The sequence below is a fragment of the Amphiura filiformis genome, chromosome 18 (genome assembly GCF_039555335.1).
Source record: "Amphiura filiformis chromosome 18, Afil_fr2py, whole genome shotgun sequence".
Taxonomy (NCBI): Eukaryota; Metazoa; Echinodermata; class Ophiuroidea; order Amphilepidida; family Amphiuridae; genus Amphiura; species Amphiura filiformis.
This window is the reverse complement of record NC_092645.1, coordinates 3,882,909-3,907,938: the sequence shown is the minus strand read 5'-3', so window position 1 is coordinate 3,907,938 and position 25,030 is coordinate 3,882,909. Positions and strand designations below refer to the sequence as shown.

Sequence of the window (25,030 nt, the reverse complement as noted above, 5' to 3'; positions counted from 1 at the left end):
TAGGTGCATCTTCAGGTCGTCTGATGATCTGGCGGTAAAAGGTCATTGACCTGTGACAAGGTGGTGTTGCCAGAGGTCGTTGAACTTGGATCGAACTTCTTAGGAATGTTCTTGATGACAGAATTGTAGGCCCATAGGAACCATCTACGGTTGAATCTACGGTTCAATTTGCGGTGTTTACATTCCAGCGTTATACCGCGAAGTTTATGGATCAAACCCCTGGTGAATGGATTTAAAGCGGGTAAGATCATCGCTAAAGCATAGAAGGAATTGTTAAACGAACGTGTACGCCAAAATAATTTCACGATCAATGTTTTGAACAAGGAAGTAGATCGCATTTCGGAGAAATTACCCACTGGGTTACCAGTTGTTGTTTATGAGGAAGTGGTACAGTTAACCCAACATCGCCGGTCGAAAGAGAGGCAGCTAAACAAGTTCACACGGTCGCGATCTGATTTGGATTCCAATTGAAGGAATAAGGAGGATTCACAACCGGATGATGGAGTAAAAGATAAATGGGTTAAAAATCTTTCCAGTAGATCGTTAAGTGAGACAGAGAAAGACGTGCTCGCGAAAGGATTGAACTTTGCTGTGACGCCGAATTGTATTCCACATGTGGAACTGATAACAGCTATCGAGTCGGCCATTAGAAAAAACAAGTTGAATACAGCTGACGCCGATGAATTAAGAATTAAGGTATCGGCTTGTCTTAATAACGCGAAGGTTCCCAATCCCAACCTCAATAAACAGCAACGTGAAGCTATAAGAACACTCGGTAAAGATGATGACATCATAATCTTGCCCGCCGATAAGGGCCGTTGCACAGTAGTTTTAGATAAACCCGAGTACCATAAGAAAGTCAATGAGTGTTTGAGCGACACCAAAACTTATGAACTTCTGAAATGCGCCCCCTTTAGCGGTTATAGAAAGAAGGTCATTGATAGTTTGCAAGATCTTGAAAGAACTGAAGTGATAGATCGCCTCTTGTATCATAGACTGTATCCTGGGGAATCGGTGCCCACATTTTATGGCCTTCCCAAAATCCACAAGGAACATGCCCCACTGAGACCGATTGTCAGTAGTGTGGATTCGGTTACCTACAACGTAGCCAAACATGTTGCATACATAATTGGCCCTCTGGTTGGGAAGTCAGAGCATCATATCATAAATTCTCAGGATTTTGTCAATAAGATTCAAGACATACAGTTACTTGACGAGGAGACGATAACTTCGTATGATGTGTCGGCACTATTTACTTGGAAGCGGTAGACGTCATTAGCGATTGTTTAGCGAAGGATAACACCTTGAAGGATAGAACAGAACTTAGTGCATCGCAAGTGTGCGGTTTATTGGAGCTGTGTTTGAACACTACTTATTTCATCTATGATGGCAAATTTTATAGACATCGCCATGGTTGTGCGATGGGTTCACCTGTGTCACACGGCTGTTTGATGTATATAGAACTGGTTTCATTATTAACTAAATGCAAACTATAGATGGCGCTATTTATCCTAAATCATATTTCTTTATTTGCAAGGGTTAGGTGATTATTACAGCCATTAAAACAGCTGGAATAGGTGAAACAAGCAACAACGAAATTGCATAAACATATTTTATCAAATAACAAAAGGAATTATTTGTATTAAATGCTTGAAAGGGCAATTTCCAGTAACTAAATAGCGCCGCCAATTTTGTCATTAATAGATACATTTTATATCTGAAGAAGCTTTAAAAAATACTATAAAAGTGAATAATTTTGTAAAAGAGGGGAAATTAAAGTTGCGAACGACTCAAAAGCATCTGTATACATTAGCACGATATCACTTTTAGCTGTTTAAGCCTAAAATTTGGTTATACATGATGTTTTGTTCGAAAAACTAATAAATGATCCCATCAAACAACTGTGGTCACCGATCGTGGTTAATTTGTTCATGGAACAGTTTGAACGCACAGCTCTAGGTACGTTTACTGGCACACCACCAACGCACTGGTTTCGCTACGTCGACGATACCTGGGTGAAGCTAAGGAAATATCAGCTTACCCCCTTCTTTGAACATATTAATTGTGTAAACGAGCACATCAAGTTTACCCAAGAACCTATCAAAGAAGGAAAACTCGCGTTCCTGGACTGTCCGGTTCACGTTAAAGATAACGGCAAAATTGAAACATCTGTATACCGGAAGGCCACACATACAGATCAGTACTTACTGTTCGACTCGCACCACCCCTTAGTACATAAGCTGGGAGTTATTCGCACACTGTTTCATAGAGCGGACACCATCTCGTCAAATGAGACCTTGAAGGAAGAGGAACACAATCACCTCAAATCAGCGCTGGGTGTGTGCGGATATCGCCAATGGACTTTCCACAAAGCTCTGCCTGTCAACAAAACTTCCAAAGAACCGAACCCTTGCGATACGCGAAGTGACGACACGTCTGTTGAGCGAAAGAATATCACCATACCCTACGTGTCTCATCTGTCGGAAAAACTTCGCAGAATCTTCGGAAAACATCGGATCCCTGTCTCGTTCAAACCAATTAACACCTTGAGACAGAAGTTGGTTCATCCGAAAGACAAGCAGGTGGTTCGAAAGGGGTATCAAAGAAGCAATCCACGTAAAGAAAGAACAACCCTCACTTAACAGGGGAGGCGGTCTGCGCCACAACTTGGCGGGGGCCTACAATTCTGTCATCAAGAACATTCCTAAGAAGTTCGACTAAAGTTCAACGACCTCTGGCAACACCACCTTGTCACAGGTCAATGACCTTGTGCCGCTGGATCATCAGACGGCCTGAAGATGCACCTAGCATAAGGTGCGATAGTGAGTCAAGTTGATTAGATTATATTCCAATTTAATACATATCTCCTAATATTAGGAAGCTTAATCACAAAATACGCCTTCAACAAATTAATATGATTAGACGCAATTGAAACTGATTTGGTTAATGATAATAATAATAATAATAATAATAATAATAATAATAATAATAATAATAATAATAATAATAATAATAATAATAATAATGATAATAATAATAATATTAATAAACTGATAAAAGAATCAAAATTCTTGAAGGGAAATGTATTAACTAAACTTAAAGGGTACAAAAACAATTTACCAACATAACATAAATCGTAAAAATATCACAATATCACAAATATCACAACATACCATGATGATGATACCGATCTCTCATTTAAAGAAAACACATTTGAAAGAAAAAGAAATTGAGGAAAAGTACAAGTTTGAGCAAGAGAAGTTGGTAAAGCTATACTCATCAAAATTCTCCTCGAAGTCAGGGTTTGATGATACAAAGTATAATGTAAAGCTTGTACCTACATTCAACGAAAAAGAAGTTGACGAGTAATTTCAACACTTTGAAAAGGTAGCTACAATTTTGATATGACCTAAAGAGCATTGGACCCTACTTTTACAAAGTAGTTTTGTGGGGAAGGCCAGGGAGATTTACTCTGCTCAGCTCTACCAATAGAGAGGTGTAATAATTATGAAGAAGTCTAACAAAGAAATATTGTAACATTGGATGCGGAGGATGCACTCAATTGTTTAAACGATAGTAATGTACTTTGATGGACAAGCATACTATTTAAAAATCAAGGTCTTAGATGCTGTAAAATCAGAGAGTACGAGATTTAATTCAAATGATCGATTAATTGAACTTTCGTATGGCTAAAATGTCTTGCTGCATGTGTGAATCATTTACGTATAAATGAATAGTCTGATATATACGAGAATTTAGGAATTTAATGATGACCCACTCCCTTGAACTCTACCAAACCAATTTTTTTAGTTTCGTTTTATGGTCCAATAACACATTCAAGATGTTAACAAAAAATAATTTCCGGCACTCCAGCCATATTCAAGGTTAAAGGTCAACACAGTGGTCAAAGTTGCTCAAATCTGGTTAACAAGAACACCAAATTATTTCTCTCATTGCAACGATTCGTCATTTCGTCACTATCGACCCATGTGGCATAACATAGCAAATCAGTATAGAAAATTGTAATGGAAAGAAACGCATTATGGGAAGTGTAAGATATGTTATCTGCTCCAAGCCACAACTTATTAAAGGTGTTCCTTGTTATGCAAATGAAACATTTTATGCTCGACAGCTTTTGAATACGGAGATCTCGAACCTTGCTTTTTATTTATATGTTCCGTAGTCAAAAGTTTATCAGTGTTGTGCAATTAATTGGAGGGCTCACGCCACGTGAATAAAACGGAAGATAAAAATACTGCTTTGTGTTTATCACTTTCAAGAAGATATGTGTATTTTGGGAAAATAATTTCAAGAAATCTTTGTAATAACTCACAAAATATCAGAAAGACAGCAATGCCACACATTTTCATATTTTTGCACTTTTTTTGTCAACGTAACACCCGGGACATAACCAGACCCAGTTAACAAGTGTACAGTAGCACAACCCCAAGAAATTTACTTCGTGTGCTCGAATTTTACTGGGTCTAGATATTACATAGCGGTAGTAAAAAGTGTTTCTCTTTCGCTTATAAATACGTGTGATCCTGCAATTTTCTGTGAATTTCTTCAAATCTGAAATCTGGTGGACAATAACTAAAGATAAAGTGACCTTTGAGCGTTGTTTGCACCACTGTTTCTATGCCCAGATTGAACAGGTTTGAGTACAAAACGTATTCACCTGCATCTCGCTCGTGTGGGACATATCTGAGAGTGAAAACTAACATTTTGTAGAAAAATAAAATTATATTTCTATGGACATGTTAAAATGTTGCTTTATTACCACCCGAGCTAGGTACTGTTTTGCTATCCGATTTTTCTTTCTTTTTTTTCTTCTTCTTCTTCTTCTTCTTCTTCTTCTTCTTCTTCTTCTTCTTCTTCTTCTTCTTCTTCTTCTTCTTCTTCTTCTTCTTCTTCTTCTTCTTCTTCCTTCCTCTTCCTCTTCCTCTTCCTCTTCCTCTTCTTCTTCTTCTTCTTCTTCTTCTTCTTCTTCTTCTTCTTCTTCTTCTTCTTCTTCTTCTTTTCTTCTTCTTCTTCTTCTTCTTCTTCTTCTTCTTCTTCTTCTTCTTCTTCTTCTTCTTCTTCTTCTTCTTCTTCTTCTTCTTCTTCTTCTTCTTCTTCTTCTTCTTCTTCTTCTTCTTCTTCTTCTTCTTCTTCTTCTTCTTCTTCTTCTTCTGGCAACAAACTTCAAAATGCTTCTCCTCCTACATGTTACACCCTACAATTACGTAACTTGCACATATGTATCGGCTATATCCAGTGCACATAGGGTGCAAACATTAAAGGGGCATTTTTGGTATATAACCAAATACCTTCAAAATGCTTCTTCTGCCACATATTACATAGCACATTGACGTCAAATGTATGAATACATATGAATACACATGTACATCGGCTTTACCCAGTGCCTATAACTTGCACACAGAATTGGGGTCAAAGGTCAAGGGGGTAAAATCTTACAATTGCATTATCTGGACATCTGTAAGGGGTATGGGGCTCAAACTCAGTGACAACAAATATCATGACCTGGGGAACATTTTGCAGGGGTCAGGTCAAAGGTCATGCAGAGGTCAAATTTCAGAAAAGCATTTCTGGACATCTGTAAGGGGTACGGGGATCAAACTCAGTGACAACAAACGTAATGACCAGGGGAACATTTTGGGAACATTTTGCAGGGGTCAGGTCAAAGGTTATCTGAGGTCAAATCTTATAATTTCATTTTCTGCATATCTGTAAAGGGTATGGGGCTCAAACTCAGTGACAACATTTCATTTTGCATGGGTCAGGTCAAAGGTCATGCAGAGGTCAAGTTTTAGAAATGCATTTTCTGGACATCTGTAACACTTTGCAGGGGTCAGGTCAAAGGTCGTCTGGGGCCAAATCTTAGAATTTCATTATCTGGACATCTATAAGGAGTATGGGACTCAAACTCGGTGACAACAAACTTCATAATCGGGGAAACATTTTTGGAACATTTTGCAGGGGTCTGATACTTCCACAACACCAACACTCCCAGCTAGGTTTGTGGTCTATGACCACCATTTGTCACTAGTAATATTTGTGGTTTGATGGTATAACTACCTGCATACCGTGGAAACATGGCATGTTGCCCATGGGACTCGACACTAAGTCAGGTACCGCGTGAGCAAACTCAAAAATAGCGCAAATAGCGCGAGCGTACACAAACGAAACTTCGCGCGATGTCGCCAGGTCTAAACGCTGTACCGGCGTCAGCTGAATTCGAGTACGCTTAGAGGGCACAGGCGTGGAAAATTCAAATCTGTTTATTTATTAATCTGAGACTACAACCATTAACGATAGTGACCCTAATAAATAGCATACTTACCTGCGCAAACTGCTTGAACATAACTATTTTCTGAGCATAGTCCAATCCTTGGTCTTTCATGCACGCAATTGTACAAAGCTGTACTACCTAGGCACAGATGATACACAAAATGAAATTTAAATTGAATGTGAATGAATACTAGAGAGCTTTCGATTTTCCAAACGCCGACGTAAACCTTACGTTTTTTCCGTACGTTAATACGTACGGTTTTACGTATCGCATGAGGCCACATACTTAACCAACGCTCGTGTGGTGGTGCTATGTCATATAGTCAGTCATGTGATGATCATTGCGCGATTTTGATTTTGCATTTAATCAGTCGGGGTTTGGAGTTGGCTAACGGGGCTCAAAATATATATGTGACGTGTCATGTCAAAAGCAGACACTTTTGGACAGGTTATGAATTTTGAGGTTCTTACATATCTTAAATATAGAGATATTTTGCTTCACAACGTAGTTTTCCACAATGAAATCGGACATTCCTAAGCAAAGATATAGAGTTCGGAAGTTATGGTATTATAAAATTGGAAATTGAGATATCGGCCTTTAAAAATATTATTGACAATGTTGAGAGTAGGAATTAACTTGAAAAATGTCTCAAAAAATACAAGATGCCAGCACAGATATCTGTGATGCCAGTTATATTCCGGTCTGAAACTATCAGACAATATTTTTAACATTGATAACATCACAAATTCGCAACAAACCCAAATTGTGAAAAAACCACCCACCGGCAGATTTTTGGCTATTTCTCCATTTACGATCCTGCCAAAAAGTGTCTGGTTTTGACATGACACGTCACATATATCCTAATAAAATTGATATCAAGCAACAAGTTTGTACACAAAGGACCAGAAAGTATTAATATCATCATTATCATCATCATCATCATCATCATCATCATCATCATCATCATCATCATCATCATCTTCATCTTCATCTTCATCTTCATCTTCATCTCCATCTTCATCTTCATTTTCATTATCATCATCATCATCATCATCATTATCATCATCATCATCATCATCATCACCATCACCATCATCATCAACATCATCATCACCATCACATCATCATCCCCACCAGCACCATCATCATAATGACCATCAACGTCATCATCACCAGCACCACCATCATCATGATCATTATCATCATGAACCTATTATCATTAGGATTATCATCATAGTAGGTATAATATTATTGTAGGCATATAAAGGGTATTAAATACTACGTCACTCATGACAGAGTCATCCTCATTTAAATACAATTATGTCCTCCATTAGGTACCACAGGGCAATTTGCGGTATTGTATTTATACGGTTGGTATAAATGGTTGTGGAATCGATCTAGAGACCTGCCCCTCTGTTATCTTAACAGTCACCTACCTGGACAACCGATTCTTTAGAAATGCTTAGTCGCGCTAAAAGTCGATCGATACATGTTAAAATCAGCACAATTCAGAGATACACCTTTTTGCTATGAAATTAATTTTCTCGGTCAAATATAAAGCAATATTTTTTTTTCTTCAGTAATGTCAGTTAAAAACTTGGTGCTTGGATATACATTTTGTTTTAAAATCCTGGTGTTAAAATTAAGCATCAAATTGTATCTTTTAGTGTGATATTTTTGATTTTTATAGGCCTTGAGTTCGCCTGCGAGCTTTTTACGGAATTGATTTTTTAGCGTCTCAAACTAATATAGTTTGCTAAAGAAAGATATTTCCCACCTCTGTAAAGCACATCGTGTGGGTCTATATATTATAGTTTTGTCATAATTTCCGTTTTTATTTTACCCTTTTTCCCTTCATGCTCTGAAAATGTCAAACTCGGTGCTTTTATCTCGTGCGCAACCAGCAGAAATAGTCGATATTTTCATTGTTGTCATCCAGGGCAATTTTCCATTGAAAAGCAAAGATCATGAAGATTGCCCGACTAGCGATTTGGTAGCCCAAATCCCCAATTGGTAAATGAGGTGAATTTTAAAAATTTGCTCCCTTGATATAGCCTGCAATTTCAATTTATATGCATTCCATGATTATGAAAACCATTTTGTCTGTCTGTGTGTTTGTTTACCTAGGTTAGTCCGTATTAAGAGACGCACGCTTGAGGTTCATGAAAATCCACGGTCCAAACCTAGAAAAATTAGCGTGTTATTATAGGGGATTTTAATCTTCTGTCCCTCCTATCTCCATGTGAATTTTGTATGACCTAACATAAAAACAATCAATTTATAAAGATGTTTAAAAACAAAAACCTGTTTAAGTTAACAATGATAATGAACGGTTCTTATAAGCCACAATCTCTGATGGTTCTTATAAGGACAATCTATTTCTGGCGTTTAAATAACGAAAGTCTGGGGCGTTACCCTGGGGCTTTACGAAGGTTATTTCTTTGGAAGTGTGTTCCAAACAGTTTGCTTGATCATAAAACATACAGCATAATATAATGTTTTGTAAAAGAAAGTTTTGTTTAAAATATTGCCCAATTGCATGTAAGCCTTCGGGCAAAGTTGTTTTGAGGAGAAGCAAATTTCAACACATTGGTCCGAATCACTCACGTGATGATGAAATATCCTCATCGTGCTATAAACATGATCAGTATAGGAGCGCTATTAGGCCTGGGAATTTCGTTGCTATATTGAAGTTCTGGCAACACTGTATCATGCCGGTATTCCTATTAAACCCAGGGATATCGATCCACAATGCTAGTATTATTAGCCTTATATTTCACGCGTTGATTTTGAAAAAATTTCAGCCGGTGAAAAAATGGTGAAATCAAAACGTAAATTCTGACAAAACTATGATATATCGCTCACGGTGATGTGCGTTAGAAAGTTGGGAAAAATCCTTCATTAGCGTACTATATTACTTTGAAAAGCTAAAAGGTTGATCCAAGAAAAGGCTCGCGGGCAGAGTTTAAGCCTATCAAAATCGAAAATCTTACACGAAATGACTGAATTTCACGCCTAAGTTTAACACTAGGATTTGAAAAAAAAATAAGTATCAAGCACTACAATTTGACCTGACATTTACTGAAAAAATGAAAATGATTGCATTTCATTTGGCCGAGAAAATTAATTTTACATTGAAAAGGTGTAACTCAAAATTTAGCTCGTTTCAACACCAAATTCGATCGTTTGTATTGCCACATTAAATGACTGAGTGAGCCTTGCTAAATAAAAGAATCGGTTGTCCAGGCTGCTAACTGTTAAGGTACATTAGAACTGTCCTCCAGCCTGGCTGCTATTTCAATTCAATTTGTTGTACTTTTATCAGAGTCAATACACACAGATCTTAATAATTTCATACAAGCGATGTTTTTAGAATTGCCCATTTATTAGGCCTACTACAGCAGCGGCCGCGATTCAGCATTAAGTGTTTCTTAAAGCCTGCTAAGAATAAGAAAAATTGTAATGAGTAAATTTTTTCAAATTATGTCATGTGCACAAAATTTATTATGCATTAGGAAATTAATTTGGAGAAAACCTTCTGTTAAATACTATGCTGACCTCACGCTCCAGTAATTTCAGATGATTGAGCTCAGTAATACATCAAAGAATGTCTTCCAATTCATGAAAACAAATAGATAATCAGCCTATCGGATTAAAAGCTTGAGGCATTTCAATTGCAAGAACGGGCTAAACACCAACAACAACATAGTACATAATAATGTAGCATGTGCACACATTATCATGTTGTGGATGGTGAATCAAGCTGGTCCCTACACATTCCCAAATGAATGCAGTGACCAGCCGGTGTTCACTCATGATGGACGTACTGATCATTATGTATGATGCAAACTCATAGGTGTTGTGCGAAAGTCATTAAATTCGAAAAAAATAAAACTGGCAAATTAATGTGACTGAATTGCATAAATATGCATGATATGCATATTAAGCCTGAATAAAATATTAAAATCCAATTTTATAGTGTTTATACAGTGCAACAGAGCACAAATGCCCTAAATTTAAAAGCTATAATATACACTACACATAAAAAAATACTACTACAAGGGATTTTCAACATAGGAATCCAAACAATCAAGTACCAACATGCACAGCTTTATGTCCTTATATCACTTTTGGGTTTTTAGCAAAATGTTATCAAACCTCTACTGTGATTGGCAGCTGCATAAGGCATCTCTTTGATAGCTGATAATGCCCAGCCATTCAGCAAGTGGCTAATAGCTGACCTTGATAGGCTTAAATGAACACTGCCATCTGCCACGGTTGTTTGATGGGATCATTTATTAAGTTTTCACACAAAACATCATGTACAACCAAATTTTAGGATTAAACAGCTTAAGGTGCTATGAAACTAATGTATACAGATGCTTTTGAGTCATTATCAACTTTCATTTCCCCTCTTTTACAAAATTATTCACTTTTATAGTATTTTTTAAAGCTTTTTTGGATATAAAATGTATCTATTAATGACAAAATTGGTGGCGCTATTTAGTTACTGGAAATTACTCTTTCAAGCTTTTAATACAAATAATTCCTCTTATTGTTTGATAAAATATGTTTATAAAATTTCCTTCTTGCTTGTTTCACCTATTCCAGCTGTTTTAATGCCAGTATTAATCACCTAACCCTTGCAAATAAAGAAATATGATTTAGGATAAATAGCGCCATCTATAGTTTGCATTTAGTTAATAATGAAGCCAATTCTATATATATATATATATATATAATGAGAGAAGTGTGGACAATACACCACTATATATATAGTGTGCGAGATTTGGTCTTGGCTTTTATACGACTTGGTTCATCCATTCGTGAAATATAGGCGAAAGAGATTTGAATAGACGACAACGTAGCTGTGTAACATTAACTTTTATTCCAAGCTTTCGCCCTCAGGGCTTCATCAAGGTATAGGCAAACTGTTAAATAAATAAACAGAGAGATGATACATAAATGCCAGGCAATAAATCCCTACATTACAAGAAAATATTATACAATCAAAAACCTGAGCAGACCAGAAACAATGTTCATGTACAAAGATTATAAAGAAAAAGGATTATTATAAACGGATGATAGCAAAAAATAGCAAGATTATGATGCTATGGTGTATAGAGCCAACAATAAAAAACATAATGAGTATGGGAATATTATAAAAACCTAAGTAAAACCTTAACTTACCGAGAGAGGAGATGCAACGTTTGTGTGCTGGTTACGGAAAGACAATGATCAATATGTCTCAGAAAGTAGTAGCACACTGGTGGCGGGGGTTGTGTATGTTGTTGGGGAGGGGGGTTCAATTGCTGCATTGGGGTTACGGTGGCTCGGGACGGGCGGTTCAGTGTATATGATGGGAAACGGGGTTCATCCTATCGGTACCTTATTTCTTATCATGAATAACGGACCGCTTGTCTTGGGTCACTGGGATTCCGGTGTGGTGGTTGGATTCCTTGCCCCTGTGATGTGCATGACTCTTGTTGCCACTGTGTTGTTGGTTTTTGGGAGGGATGCGAGAGTGGACGCAGGTTTATCGAGGGGTGTAGTACCCGTCTAAGTGATATTTTCTGATATTTAAATCTATGTCATGCTTTTTGTTGTTTTTTAATGATTGTAAATTTCACAGCAATTCAGCTTTTAGCTGCTACCGTGTCTTTTAATAAACCATGAATGAATGAATGAATATGGAACAAGAACAACGACAAAAACAGCGCATCCCTTTAAGCCCAAGAGTACATGGAATCCTCCTAAACGTAACCATCTTCTTGAAAGTTTCTTGGATAATGTCTCTGCTGATATCAAGAAAATCCAAATGAACAGATATGTCGACAACCTTACAAAAAATGAACGTCAGGCTCTTAGAGATCTACGTAATAACAGCAACGTAATCATTAAACCCGCTGATAAAGGTTCGGCAGTTGTAGTTCTCGATAGATCTTCCTATATAGAAGAGGGCTTGCGACAAATAAATGATACTAATTCTTACAAAAAAATCCGATCTGATCCTACTCTTAAAAACACGAAGGCTGTCCAGACCACCCTCTCCAAACTTGATCTTGACGATCAAGTGCTCGCAGTCATTACTCCGGATTCCAGGAACGTGAAATGCCCTTAATTTTACATGCTTCCTAAAGTTCATAAAGCCAACAATCCAGGTCGCCCGATTGTTAGTGGTTGTTCTTGTCCCACTAAACAAATCTCCAGATTCGTCGATTACCACTTACGCCCCCTCGTTGAATCTCTTCCCTCATACATAAAAGACACTACGGACTTCATTAAACACATCAACACCCTCAATGAAAATGCTCCCCTCCCAGACAACACCCTTTTAGTTTCTGCGGATGTCACAGCTCTTTACACAAACATCAACCATAATGAAGCTCTTCGTGCCTGCCAACAATACCTCGATACCCGTCGTAACAAATCCCCTCCTACAGTAGACCTAATCCGTCTCCTGGAACTGGTGATGACCCTCAACAGCTTTGAATTCAACAGTCAATTCTACAACCAGATCCTTGGCATACGGATGGGAACTTGTGTAGCGCCCTCAGCGGCCAACTTATTTATGGGCTCTCTGGAAGCCAGACTTCTTGACACTGCCACCACCAAACCCCTGGAAGGATCGTGGGTCAGATTCATTGATGACGTCCACTTCCTATGGACATCCGGGGTGGACAATCTCGAGGCATTCAAATCTCACCTCAATACCTCCCACCCAACGATTAAATTCACTTTTGAGTCCTCGCCCACCCAAGTCCCCTTTCTAGACACTTTAACTATTCTCAAACAGGGCCATATCCAGACTTCCCTTTACAGCAAACCCACGGATAAACACACTTATCTTCTCCCTTCATCTTGCCACCCTCCCCATACATTCTCCGGTATCCCATACAGCCAGGCCCTTAGAGTCCGTCGTATCTGCTCAGATCCTGAAGAAGAAGATCGTCACCTGAACAACCTTAAATCCAACCTACTTAAACGCGCTTATGACCCCAATACAATCGACAAACAAATCGGGAAGGCCAAACAACAGGATCGCAAATCACTTCTCACGTATAACCCAAAAAGAAAATGGACCGCGTTCCACTAGTCACCACTTACAATCCTGCTTTCAACAACATTCGCTCCATAATATCCCGCCACCTCCACATATTAGACGCCGATGACAGATTAAAACAGATCTTTCCATCTCCCCCATCTTGGCGTTCCGCCGCCCACGGAACTTACGGGACCTTACTGTTTCATCCAAATTACGCCCCACCCACGACAAAGTAACCGCCGGCAGTACAAAATGCGCCGCCAAGAGATGCTCAGTATGCCCATTCATGACAGAAGCCACCAAATGCACAAGTTCTGTGACCGGTGAATCTTTCCCCATAACAACAAAGATTCACTGTAAGTCTGAATGGGTCATCTATCTCATTACTTGTAACAACTGTAAACTTCAATATGTCGGCAAAACCACCAACAAGTTGTACACCCGCTTTACCGGTACCAAATCTGATATTAGACTTAAAAAAAAGAAACTCCCCTATGTGCATCATTTTAACTCACCCGGTCATTCAGTCTCCAATGTTACCATCATGGGCATCGAGTCTATCCACAACCACCGTGAAAACATAATCCGCAAACGCGAGTCATACTGGATAGCTAAACTACACACCTTAAAACCCCACGGTATCAACGCCGAATCTTAAATATAGGCCTATTAATTTTGTTCTTCATAACGCGTCGGTACTCCAGTGCTCCACTTTTTTCAGCCTCGGACCTTTTACGTAATTCCGCCCTCACCTTTGGTTTCGGCCGTTTACGCCCTCATTTCTTTTTCGCGCTGTTTTTGTCGTTGTTCTTGTTCCATATTGATCATTGTCTTTCCGTAACCAGCACACAAACGTTGCATCTCCTCTCTCGGTAAGTTAAGGTTTTACTTAGGTTTTTATAATATTCCCATACTCATTATGTTTTTTATTGTTGGCTCTATACACCATAGCATCATAATCTTGCTATTTTTTGCTATCATCCGTTTATAATAATCCTTTTTCTGTATAATCTTTGTACATGAACATTGTTTCTGGTCTGCTCAGGTTTTTGATTGTATAATATTTTCTTGTAATGTAGGGATTTATTGCCTGGCATTTATGTATCATCTCTCTGTTTATTTATTTAACAGTTTGCCTATACCTTGATGAAGCCCTGAGGGCGAAAGCTTGGAATAAAAGTTAATGTTACACAGCTATGTTGTCGTCTATTCAAATAATTTGTCATGATTTCAACTGAACAGAAATGTTTATACGTGTATATACATTCTGCGGTGTCAAAACCATGACAAAGCAAGCCAACCAGAACAGTCTCTACTCCAAAAGTAGTCGAGAGTGCTCAACCACTAAAAATAGTGGGGGCGTTTAATAACAAGTTTACTTTACAAGTGACTATCTTTGGAATTATAGAGTGCTCAAACCCATTACAGGTGAGCTAAGAAACAAATTCAAAGTATAGACCTCTGGCAAGGGCTAACCGTTACTACTTAGTTTCACAGCATACCCTCACTTACGATCATTGGGTATACCGATCATCAGACGGATAATTTGTCATGATTTCAACTGAACAGAAATGTTTATACGTGTATATACATTCTGCGGTGTCAAAACCATGACAAAGCAAGCCAACCAGAACAGTCTCTACTCCAAAAGTAGTCGAGAGTGCTCAACCACTATTAAACCCCCCACTATTTTTAGTGGTTGAGCACTCTCGACTACTTTTGGAGTAGAGACTGTTCTGGTTGGCTTGCTTGCAATTGTAGACAGAAGGATAAATGCCCATTAAGTGGAAAGTGCGTGGTCGATGATGTTGTGTATAAGGCGACAGTAAATTCAGGTGGATTGTCTGTATCATACGTAGGCCTAGCAAGCGGCCCTTTCAAGACAAGATACAATAACCATACCAAGTCTCTAAGAAATGAGAAATACGAGAAAGAGACTGAGTTATCCAAATACATATGGGGTCTAAAAAGAAAAGACAAAACTTATTCAATATAAGTAGTAACGGTTAGCCTTGCCAGAGGTCTATACTTTGAATTTGTTTCTTAGCTCACCTGTAATGGGTTTGAGCACTCTATAATTCCAAAGATAGTCACTTGTAAAGTAAACTTGTTATATATATATATATTAAGGGCCCTTAAATCATGTGGGTATAAAGACCCAATTAGTTACAGTACAAAAAATGAAACCAAGACAGCTAGCAACAGTAATAAAAAGAATAGGTCCAGAAAAATCATATGGTTCAACCCCCCATACAGTAAGAGTGTAAAACCAACGTCGGGCGTCACTTCTTCAATCTCATCGACAGGTGTTTTCCACGGGGGCACAAACTTGCAAAGATTTTTAACAGAAGCACGCTCAAGCTCAGCTTCAGTTGTATGAAGAACATGAAGCAAATAATAAAATCTCACAATGCTGGTGTTATGAAAAATCTAAACCAGAGCCTCAGGCAAAACTTGCAATTGTAGACAGAAGGATAAATGCCCATTAAGTGGAAAGTGCGTGGTCGATGATGTTGTGTATAAGGCGACAGTAAATTCAGGTGGATTGTCTGTATCATACGTAGGCCTAGCAAGCGGCCCTTTCAAGACAAGATACAATAACCATACCAAGTCTCTAAGAAATGAGAAATACGAGAAAGAGACTGAGTTATCCAAATACATATGGGGTCTAAAAAGAAAAGACAAAACTTATTCAATATACTGGGAAATTCTGAAACAATCCAACACCATAAAAAGGGAATCAGGGCAATGCAATTTATGCATAGAAGAAAAACTAGAAATAATCAATCTTAAGGAGGGTATAATCAATAAGCGCAACGAACTGATTTCAACATGCCGTCATGGCAACAAGAGAAAGAAAGCACCAAGCCGTGCAAAGAAGAAAAAATAATCAATGTGTAGGGTTGAACACATCAGTTACCTGATGATCGTTGCTCGGCTAGAGCGGCGTGAAACTCAGAGTAGTAACTAAATGTAAAAATACGTGTATTTATATTATATTATTCGCTCTGCTTCGGCATTGAGCACTCTTCACTTTTGATAGTGGACATATTATATTATTATTATATATATATATATATGTATATATATATATATATATATTTGGAAGGTCATTGATGCAGTGACGTAGCAAAGTTGCACACTTAATTGGTAGAAGCTTTCGACTTTATTAAGTCTTCATCGGCCAATATACATTGATCAGTTTGTTTGTGAATTTTTTCTATGCCCATGATGGTGATATCGTCGAGTGAGTGATCTGGAAGATTGAAGTGACGGCCGGTGGGGAGGTTCTTGCCTTTTGATGTTGAATGAAGTTTGATGTCACTCTTGTGGTTGGTGAATCTTGTGTAGAGGGTGTTCAAACAATCCTGAGGAGAGAATCCTACTGGATATTAAAACTGCAAACTCTTCACCCAAAAGGAATTAATGTCGAATGCTAATTTGTGCTCATGTTTCACACACCATTTTCCGGCTTTTTACCCAAGTGGTCTTAATATTTTTGGTTCGACCGTATTTCTCACAAATTTACTTTGGGTCAGTTCTTTTTGAACCACCCTGTTTTCTTCATCATCGCATCATTAAGTTTCAGTCAATTACCTCTTTTCATCTTTTGTATTCTACATAATACCCTAATTTACTGTTTGCTTGCTCAAGCTTTTTAGTGTATACTTACAGCATCCTCCGTTGTAGCCAACGCTCCGGTCGTATGTCCTAATTACCATCATTTTAATAGGTATGTTGTTGTTTATATGCTATCATATGTTATTGTTTATACGCATTTCACATTTCACTTTATCATGTATAATTAGACTGTTTGTTAGAATTATATTATCTCATAGTATATCATAAGGCATTCTATCATTAGGTATTTTGTGTGTATTTTTGTACAGGCATGTATATTGGCCGATGAAGACTTAATAAAGTCGAAAGCTTCTACCAATTAAGTGTGCAACTTTGCTACGTCACTGCATCAATGACCTTCCAAACATATAAATTCACGCGGGCAATCCCTGCTGTTTACGGTTGTAGAAAACCTTACAAATATATATATATATATATATATATATATATATATATCAAACAACCGTGCTACAGAACCATCACACCAGGACCTGGTCACTCCATAATGCTACAGGGAGCACAGTACTTTAACAATGGAGTGAAAGACTCATTATTGATTAGGCGCGTATTTTAAAGGTACAGCTCCTGTGCGTGTATAGCAGCAAGAAGTGTAGATGGTATAAATATAAGAAAAGGTTTAGGGTTGGGATCAGGTGAAAAATACATCAAATGAGCACGAAACTTCACATTTATGTTCAGAACTTGCTTGCTTGCTTACTTACTTGCTTATTTCGGGTGGTTTTCCCGAACCATGACAGCTCTCCATATCCTCCTGTCCTGCATCGCCGTTCCCAAGTCAGATGCTTCCAGTCCAGTGTCTTGCTTGAGTACATCTACATATGTAAGGGGTGGTCTACCAGGGTTTCTTGTACCATGTTTGGGTGCACAGTTTATCAGGTTGGCGACAGGTTCACGCTTGCTCCTGAAGCAGTGGCCAGCGAAGCGTGTTCTCCTTTCTCTGATCTTCTCTGAGAGCCTTGGGAGGTCTCCATACAACTCTTTGTTGCTTATGTGCTGTTTCCAATGGATGTTGTACACTGCCCTTAGCATACGGGTGTAACAGCCATCCAGCTCTTTGGCTAGTTTGGGAGTTATGGTCCAGGCTTCACATCCGTACGTTAACACAGACTCCACTGTTGCACTGAAGACCCGTAGTTTGAAGTTCTTTGGTAGAGCAGACTTCCAGATCTTGCTTAGGCTGTTGCATGCTCTCCAAGCGGCTGCCTTGCGTGTTTTGACATCATGCTCAGTGCTAGCCATCCATGCTCCTAGATATTTGAAGTCTTTCACCTCATCTAGCTTTGTACCGTTATTTGTGCAGATGTTAACTTGCTGATCTTGGTTAAAGGACATGAACTTTGTCTTGGTGGCATTCATCTTTAAGCCGACTCTTCCGACTGATGCTTCTATCCTTTGTATCAGTTCCTGAGCTTGTTTTATTTCTTCTGACAATAGGGCGATGTCATCAGCGAAGTCCAGATCGGTTACCACTTCTGGCCCAACTCGTCTGCTTTTTCGCCTTTCAAGCTGGAATCCTAGTGCTTCTTCCTTGCCATCTATAGCCATTCTCAAGGCATAGTCAAGCACTATCACAAACAGATACGGGGCAAGAGTATCTCCTTGTAGAACGCCGGCTACGATGTCAAGCAGCTCAGTTTCTCCATCAGGGGAGATCACTTTGGCTCTGGTTTTCTTGTATGTCCGGCCAATGGCATCCACAAGTTGTTTTGGTATCCCATAGGCTCTGAGGATTTGTAGCATCTTGCCTCGATGAATAGTGTCGAAGGCTTTTCGGAAGTCAATGAATGTTATAATGGCTGGTAGATTTTTGGCCTTCACTCCTTCTAGTATCCTTCTAAGAGCCAGTATGTGGCTGACAGTAGTTCTTCCCACTCTGAAGCCATTCTGGTTGTTTCTCAGAAGTACGTCAACTTTGGGTCTTATCCTGCTGAGTATCAACCTATTGAAGGTTTTGGCCACTATTGAGGATAGGCTGATGCCACGGTAATTACCTCCTTGACTTAGGTCTCCTGACTTTGGTATTGGGATTATGTTAAGAATAGACCACTGATCAGGCATTCTTTCTTTCAGCAATGCATCGTTGCAAAATCCTAGCACCAGGTCATCCAGGTCACATCTCTTTAAGACTTCTGGTGGGATGCCGTCTTCTCCACTACTCTTTCCTTCTGCTATTGCTGTCTTTGCCTTTGTGTATTCTTCATGGCTAAAAGGACCAACCTCAATCGTGAGATCATCTGTGATGGGCTCTATCGTATCATCTTCTCCCTCTATATCTGGGCAACTTCCTAGTAGGTCTTTGAAGTGATGAAACCAGTTGCTAACCCTTTCCATCTGAGTGTCTCCTTTCAGCTGGCCCCTCATTGACGATTTTCTTCCTGTAATATCATTAATCAGTCTCCAACTCTGACTGTGTTTACAGTTGTCATGAGCCATATCTAGCTTGATGTTGAGATCATCCTCTCCTCTATTGCCTGAATATAGGCTCCTGCTAGATCAGACTTAGCCTGATTATAACTGAGCCTGTTGTCTTCGGTTGTGCATTCTTGATATGTCTCATAAGCCTTCTTGATTTTCTGTCTTGCTGTTGTTACTCTGTGATCACTTGAGAAGCACGCCTTCCTGATTTTCTTTCTAACAGGGATGATCTTCTCTGTTGCTTCTGCAGTGGCGCTTATGAATCTCTCATATCGCTCGGTTGCATTTTCATTGATGTCTTCTAGAGGCTGGAATCTGTTGCGTACCTCAATTGCGTATTGCTGCTGTAACTTGTTGTTTGAACACAGTACCCTCCAGTCGTAGTGCTTCTTTCTTGACAAAGCCTTGCTCTTTCTTAGACTTAGCCTGATCCTTGCAGAAACAATCCTATGATCAGATCCTATGCTGGAAAAGGTGCTATAAGCTTCAGCGTTCAGCAAGCTGTTCTTCCACTTTTTCCGAATCAGAACATAGTCCAGTTGATATTTGCTTCCCGTAGGGCTCATGTACGTCCACAGCTTTCCATTCCTCTTTCGGAAGTAGGTATTAGCAATTATGAGGTTTTTCTCTATTACCAAATCTACCATATACTTTCCATTTCTGTTGGTTGTGTCATGATAGGTGTAACTTGCATCTCCAGTTCCAACTCTACCATTGAAGTCTCCTACTATAACAAGGACATTGTGAGCTGGTATGGAATCGATGGCTCTTCTTAAGTTGTCATAGTGTGCTTCAATGTTGTCTTCATTGTCCACGTTAGTTGGACAATAGGTTACTGTTGTTGCTGTGTTACCTTGAAAGTTGGCAGCCAGGATACGGTCTGTGTGTTGTGTCACGCTAGCTAGTGAGCTTTTTGCACTAGAACTGAGAAAGATGCCAACTCCGCCAGTTGCTGCACCTGCTCTATTTCTGACAGCTGAAGTTGTAATTAGCGTCTGGCCAAGGATGTTCTCATATCTGACTGGTTCCTTATGGACTATACGATGTTCCTGTATACCCAGGATGTCTATGTTGTATGCCATTAAGCTGCACACTAGTTCCTCGCTGCATCTTTGTTCTCTGATGGTCCTCACATTCATGGTGGAGATTGTGACAATTTTCTTGCAGTTCATAAGGTTACTCCTTTTGCTTCCACATATGTCAGCCTTGTCCCTTCCTTGCGGCTTTGAGGACAAGCCATCATTTGATTTCTCAGAATCCGTGTCAGCTCCAGGAGTTGGTGTTTTTGTAGGGACTCTAAACCTAGTGTAGTTTAGGTTTGCTGTCATAGTTTTTCTTTTGCTGCTTAATTCTGCGGTCGCAACTCCTACAGAATGGTATAACAAAGGAGTTTACCTTCTCACAGTTGTCTTGTGGCCGCTGTATAATAATGAGAAATCATTTTATCAACGCCCTTCACTCTTACCACTTCCATCTCCAACCAGATGTGGTAAGTTGTACAGGTCTCAGGACTCCCTGCTTGTGTTCACTGACCGTATCCATAGAGTATTAACTATTATGAAACGCCCTTCTGTCGGAGACAAGAGATTGAGCTCAATTTAGAACTGTCTGTGCAAGCAGTGCACAGTTGAGCTCTCTGCATGTCTATGGGAGTGTTCTAATCAAGTTGATGGTTCATTGGTCATCCCTAATCAAATGGTCATAATTGGCGGTCACTTCAAATCATCCCCAACTGAACGAGGTTCAGGAATGTCCTCTCATTGTTAATTGTTGGTTAACCCACCACTTGAACAGGATTTAGCCAAAGCAAACAAAGACTTAAGCTTTTTACTAATGCTATACATAAGTATAAGCTTATTATCCTCTTCAACAATAGGATTAAAGATTGGTGTTTGACTGGACTAAGATGAGAAACATGTCGGGCAAATATTAGGGACATATGAATACAACCTCTATGCATATTTTGCACTGTAACTCGAAATACAATTTGCCGACTTTACGAGCGGTTTGAGATGGATGGTCACATTATGTGCTAGTGTCATTGGTTATTGTTAAAGGGCAATAAGGTGTGTAATTGCAATATTTCCTCTGAATAGGAAAGACTCTCTACATCGAACCATGCACACCGACACCGCCTGGCTAATAATTATTTGGTGCAGAAGGGACACTAAAATGAATACACGGGATCGATACACGTGAATTGCTATGCACGATTTTGATATCAGACGAAAATCTTCTGATACCGGGTTAGAAAATGATGAATATCTCCCGTCATGATTTTTTTCTCAAGAAACCAGATTTGGTCTCATAAACTTGGAAATACGTGTTGAACAGATATGATAGTCGCTAGAATGCGCTTTGAAAATTGGCCGTGCGCTTTGAACTCAAAATTTGACCATTTTATATTGCGTTGGTCCTGTTATGGACCGGGGTTATGGACTACAGCGTGCAGCGTGTAGTACAGCTGCACTCACTGTAGGCAGTATAAAAGTCGATGACCATTGACCTCAATGGGGTATACAAGCTTAATCACGCACAACCAAGATCGATTACCCGGCTATTGTGAGTAGCCTTAGTTATGTCCCTCGACTAATTATTAGTTTAAAAGAGCTTTAAAGGTTTGAACCAAATGGCTAATCGTGGCTGTGGATTTAACCTACCATGGCGATTCCTGCCATGAAGATATAGGGTCGAAGACACTGTGCCATGGTTACTGGTTGTTCGAATTAGGAGAAGGTATCTTCCAAACCCAGATTCAAATGGGGTCAAGTGCCCCCTACCTGTGCCAGTTTTTTACTAAAACCTCTGAAATTTACAATTATAATTTTTAATTTTTAATTTCCATATGCCTAAAATCAAAAGTTCAGCTGGCACTACTTTCTATTATAGTGCAATAAGGGATTGGAACATGCTTCCAAATGATATCAAAAACATCCCCAATCTTAATCACTTCAAAGGTGCAATAAGAAAACATTTCAGTAACGGCTAATTTCCAGTGGGTCTGTTGTTCATTGTGTAACACGCCTGAAACACTGGCTTTATGGTTTGTTTATCCTGGTTCCTAGTGTATTTTTATCTTCACATTATATATCTTTGTAGTTCTTACTTTGTCAAGTGTCATATGTAATGTATTTTTAATAATATATATTTATGTACTTTGCATTTTTATAATGCTATTTTATATGGAACCAAGTAAAATCATTAATCAATCAACCAATCAATCGATCAATCAATCAATCAATCAATCAATGCTAATTTATTACACAGGCTGAGGAAACCTGATTACCTTTTTAATGGAATATTTTCAATGGAATATTTTTATGTAAAAACTGAAGCATATTATTTATAAAAGAATATTTGAATATGTGCTTGTAGCTGAATTCGGCACCAAAAATAAAATACGACTCTCAACTTTACACTAAAAACATACCTGATTGCTGAAAAAACCTACTTATATGATAGGAAGCAATCAAAAATCGACCGTTTAATTTACTTAAATTTTGCAATATCGAGTTCCGAGCTGCAAAACTGACTCGAAACAGCGATGAAAAAATTGCTGTAACTTTGGTAATATTTGTCCAAATTCGCCGGGGTAAAAAGTATCTTGATATAAGACGACACCGGAAGGGTATCGTCATTGGTTTGCAATGGGAATCAATGTTTGCTAGTCGTGATATCGATTGATTCGCCCAGCGCTCAGATTCTCCTGAAACAGCACATGATCAATGACGTCATAATGAGCGGCGCTGTTTATTACGACTTGCCTTATTTGGATAACGAGCTACCGTATTTGGATACGATAGATAATTTATGTCCGTTGAAATTCCCTACACAGTTTTGTATGTGGGAGGGGGGTCATAGCCTAGGGGAAAGTAAGTCCTTATTTGCAAGACTATCCATGTCTTCAAGGTGAAATAAACCTACTCATGTTACCATCTGACCATGGTCTGAGTTGCTGTCTGATCTTTCCAGGGAAAGATGACATTCCAATCTTCCCCTTTAAGACCAATGTAGGGCATCAAATATCTTACCAATTGTACATCTATAATCCTCGGTATACATAGCAGCAGATGACCTGTTATCAGCTAATCCAACACTGTACGTTAGAAGTGATCCGGGATACCCGAGCTGGTTGCAAAGAACCTATAGTGGCAATAATGAAAACACTTTGTCAATCGTAATACCCATCATATCTTACTTCCATCATTTTGTATTGAAGTTCATTATCCAAACCTGTGCGACAGCAAACGCATATATAAACCAAATTGGATTGTTTCCAGATCAGTACTTTCGTTATATTGACAACATCAAATAGAAAATAACATAAAAATAGGCAATAATCTTGCCAAGTTGAAACTACAAAGTTGACCGTTCATATCCCTTAACAGAATAATTCACAAGAGAAAAGTAACAATCGTGTATTTTGCTGTAAAGTTCAACAATTTTTATCACTAAAATGAGCCAAAAGGTGGACCTACGATTAGATTAAGCCTGTAAACAAACGCATTTTAGTATGTTGTATTTAAAACCTTGGGGGATGTGTACAATAATGCAACTATATTGTTAAATGCTAATTTCACACTTTGTTTAGTTTTCAATAAAACTGATGTCATTTTTGTGTCGCTGATATAAATTATTTGAATCAACTTAATAACGCTCAATCAATTCATAAGAATGAACGCCACTAAATAAAGTAACCTTGCAGACGACGCGAGAGCAACCGGGCCTGTCTGTCGACAATGGGAGCAGTTGTCCTGGTCAAATTGAAAAAGAAAACCTTGGAGCAAATGTGTTATCAAATCAAAAAAAAAATGAGGACCTATTACAGGACTATTTGAGTTAATATTATCTTATTAATTTATATAGGGACAGCGGTAACTTAACATAAATGGGTTGAATCTCAAAATTTGAACCTTTCACCAAACACTTTTTTTCATGATGTACATTTGAAACAACCAATTGCTGAGAAAATTGCATGTGAATTGCTGCTATTTTTGTTACACAGTACCGTATAAGGGAATTTATCATATGTGTGTACCCTTCAGAACTTTCGAGCATACAGGTAAAATTCTTTAATCAAAGTATATTATGCTAACCTTCAAATTTGTAAGTTTAGAATCATCCCAGGGTCTGTCATAGCCTTGCCCCATAAAGCATACGTCAGTCATAATATCATCGTACTGGACCTGAAGTCTGCCTATGTTTGGACGTTCAGACGGGTTATCAACCAGGTAAACTGCGCTATAATCTGCGGTAAGACATCGGAGTGGTTGAATGCAGCTTGGGTTAGAGAACAATACGCACCTTTAATTTACACGTGACTTATTCCATATTAACGTTGACATTAATGGTTGACATTTTTGGTAATACAGGTCATTAGTAATATGGTATTTAGGGCCTGCTTAATATTCATGAAGAAACAAGGTCAACCGAGGTCATATTCTACAAAGTCACTTCCAGAACATGAGTCACCAGGTCAAATGTTAAGAGGTTAAAGTTCACGAGGTCAAAGGGTCAACCGGAAGTGGTCAAAGGTCAATAACGCCAGTTTGAAAGGTCAACTGGAAATGTCGTCATTTTGAATCAAACACACCCCATATACAGCAAAATACACAAATGCGTCAATATGCGTCGAT

The 25,030-nt window shown here is 38.7% G+C and overlaps 1 protein-coding gene and 1 long non-coding RNA gene across 2 annotated transcripts; one reads left to right on the top strand and one right to left on the bottom strand.

The window, feature by feature from the left end:
- The first annotated feature begins 105 nt into the window (after positions 1-105).
- LOC140139684 (uncharacterized) lies at positions 106-2,642 on the top strand. The gene is given in 4 exon segments (XM_072161386.1): positions 106-125; positions 474-1,255; positions 1,258-1,435; positions 1,907-2,642. Coding segments are annotated over 4 exon segments (1,716 nt in total).
- Positions 2,643-6,324: 3,682 nt separating this feature from the next.
- LOC140139559 (uncharacterized) lies at positions 6,325-24,616 on the bottom strand. The gene is made up of 3 exons (XR_011857169.1): positions 24,491-24,616; positions 23,426-23,537; positions 6,325-6,430 (listed from the first exon to the last, which is right to left on the bottom strand). It is a non-coding gene; the product is annotated as an uncharacterized lncRNA (long non-coding RNA).
- Between the last annotated feature and the right edge of the window lie 414 nt (positions 24,617-25,030).